Genomic DNA, 2,500 nt, shown 5'->3' on the forward strand with positions numbered 1-2,500 from the left:
CCGTACTCCGGTGTAAAATGAGTAACTGGCCTTGCCTCTGCCTGAAAAATAAGCATTTTTTTGGCACAAAAGACGTCAGGTCTCGTCCTACATGCTAAGTGTTGCTGTTAGCTAGGTACCCGTTGTAAAGCGCTTTGTAGCGCTACATGGACGTTTAGTGGATATATTGCTCTATATAAATGCTTAGCTCATGTCAGGTCAGGTCTGCTAAGGAACACCTCTTTGTTCTTTCCATAATTGTCAGGAAAAATGTATCGGTTCTAAAACCTTAATGTTGGTGATTCAGTGGCAGCGCATACGGTCGTTTGACCATTACCTAGAGTCTCCGGCTCGAACCCCTGTCCAATCACAAAGAACAATACTCGTTATCAATCAATAAATGAGGTAATCAATGAGACAATAAATAAATTGAATAAATAAATTAATTAATTAATAAATAAATCAATAAATCAACCAATCAATCTTCTACTCAATCAATTTCAGTCACTTCATCACTCAATAAATCCCTTTATAAATTAAACAATAAACCGATCAATCAACCAATCAATTAAGCAATTAATCAATCAATCAAACAAACAAATATTCATATAACTAAAGCTTTAAGACGTGGACGTTCATCGACGAAGCAATCAATCAATCATTCAATATTTCAACATACCAATCATGTTTTAATATAACTTATAGTCAACACTCACTGGGCTTGATCTTGGGCCAGTCTTCAAATGAGATTCTATCGTCATCAAAAGCAACTCCAGCCGCAGCAAAGGTCAGTCGAGAAATCTCTCCTCTGCCACGCCCATCAAAGTAGGTCAACTTGTACTTGGGGGCCATCTTGATTTCTTAAAAAGAGAAAGTTGGAATATATTTTTTTTACCATTGGGATGGAATGAGATAAAATCAAAGTAGACGTCTACCAACGTTAAAATTAAATGGAAATTTTTAGACACACTTTCAGCGTAAAATTTAGAATAAATGTACCGTAAAAGAGCACATTCAGTGAAGTGACTCTGCTATATTGTACTCGGGGGCCACTTTGTTTTCTTAAAGAGAGAAAATTGGAATTTTTTTGTCATTGCGATAGAACGAGTTAAAATCAAAGTACCTACGTTAAAATGGATTGAAATGTCTTTTTAAAACACACTTTCAGCGTCGAAATTAGAATAATCTACCATAGCGAAGATACTTTGCTATTGTACTCGGGGGCCATCTTGTTTTCTTAAAAAGAGAAAGTAGGAATTTTTTTGTCATTGGGATGGAACGAGTTATAATCAAAGTACCAACGGTAAAATGAATTGAACTCTCTTTTAGACATTCATACAGAGTTAAGAATAAATGTACCCTTTTATACAAAGAGATAGGCTAGTCTAAGCGACGTCAACTTCGTTCTTTCTATAGAAACCGGGATAAACGAGTAACTATGGGATTTATGGTTCTGAAGAAGTCTGGAAGGACTCGACGTGCAAATGATTGCAGGTCTAAAACTTGAACGCAAATATGAAGGCTTTATTTTGTCTAGTAGCTGAGATAGACAATATTTTGCATTTGTTTTAGATTGGAACAATTAGCCAAAAGCACTAACGTTGGTTCATAAGACCTGCAAATTAGCACATGTCGAAAGGACAACATAGATAGAATGAAGATGACGTCACTCAGTCCTTTGTTATTGTTTTTGGCCACCCATGTTTACTAAACAATATTAAACATACTATAAACGCTTAAGGTTACACATAGTTTTGTGTGTTGGTCCGTTAAACTTTCGGATGACAATGTTGTGAGCTTCTTAGCCAAGCGCACACTGTCTATAGATAGTTCAAAGATGACGTCACTCAGGTCTTTGTTATTGTTTTTTGCCATCCGTGTTCATGACTAAAGCTCACTGAACTGTATTAACCTGACTATAAGCGTTCATGGATACACACAGTTTTGTGTGTTGGTCCGTTATACTTCCGGATGGCAATGTTATGAGCTTCTTAGCCAAGCGCATACTTTCTATAGATAGTATGCGCTTGTCTAAGAAGTTAACAACATTGCCATCCGGAAGTATAACTGGCCAACACACACAACTGTGTATATCCATGAACGTTTATAGTCTGGTTAATACAGTTTAGTGAGAACTACTCATAAACGCGGATGGCAAAAAACAATAACAAAGACCCAAGTGACGTCAACTTCGAACTATATATAATAGCAGAGTAACTTCAATACCCTTCAATTTTATTGAAGTTACTTTGCTTTGTTGTCCTTCCGACGTGTACTAATTTGCAGACCTGATGACGCAACTTGTTATTGTTTTTCGCACATTGGTGCAATCTAAAACAAACACAAAATATTGTCTATCTCAGCTATAAATATTAGATAAAGCCTTCATATTTGTTTCATAAATCGCTGTCTAAAAATAATAACAAAGAGCTGAGTCACGTCAAATTCGCTCCGTCTATAATATTTCTAGTCACTCGCTATTGATTCCACGTAAGAGTATTTGCTTTCTTTTTACCTTACC

General features: G+C 36.1%; 1 protein-coding gene across 1 annotated transcript in view; it reads right to left on the reverse strand.

Moving 5' to 3' along the window:
- LOC144975193 (putative glutathione S-transferase 7) overlaps positions 1 to 2,500 on the reverse strand; it is a 20,078-nt gene that overhangs the window by 7,712 nt on the left and 9,866 nt on the right. The window contains exon 2 of the mRNA XM_078919012.1: positions 696 to 839. Coding sequence (XP_078775138.1) covers positions 696 to 831 — 136 coding nt within the window. The 5' untranslated portion in view covers positions 832 to 839. The remainder of the gene's footprint in view (positions 1 to 695; positions 840 to 2,500) is intronic.

Source organism: Berghia stephanieae, chromosome 6 (genome assembly GCF_034508935.2).
Source record: "Berghia stephanieae isolate SIO BIC M18660-M18661 chromosome 6, UCSD_Bste_1.3, whole genome shotgun sequence".
NCBI lineage: Eukaryota > Metazoa > Mollusca > Gastropoda > Nudibranchia > Aeolidiidae > Berghia > Berghia stephanieae.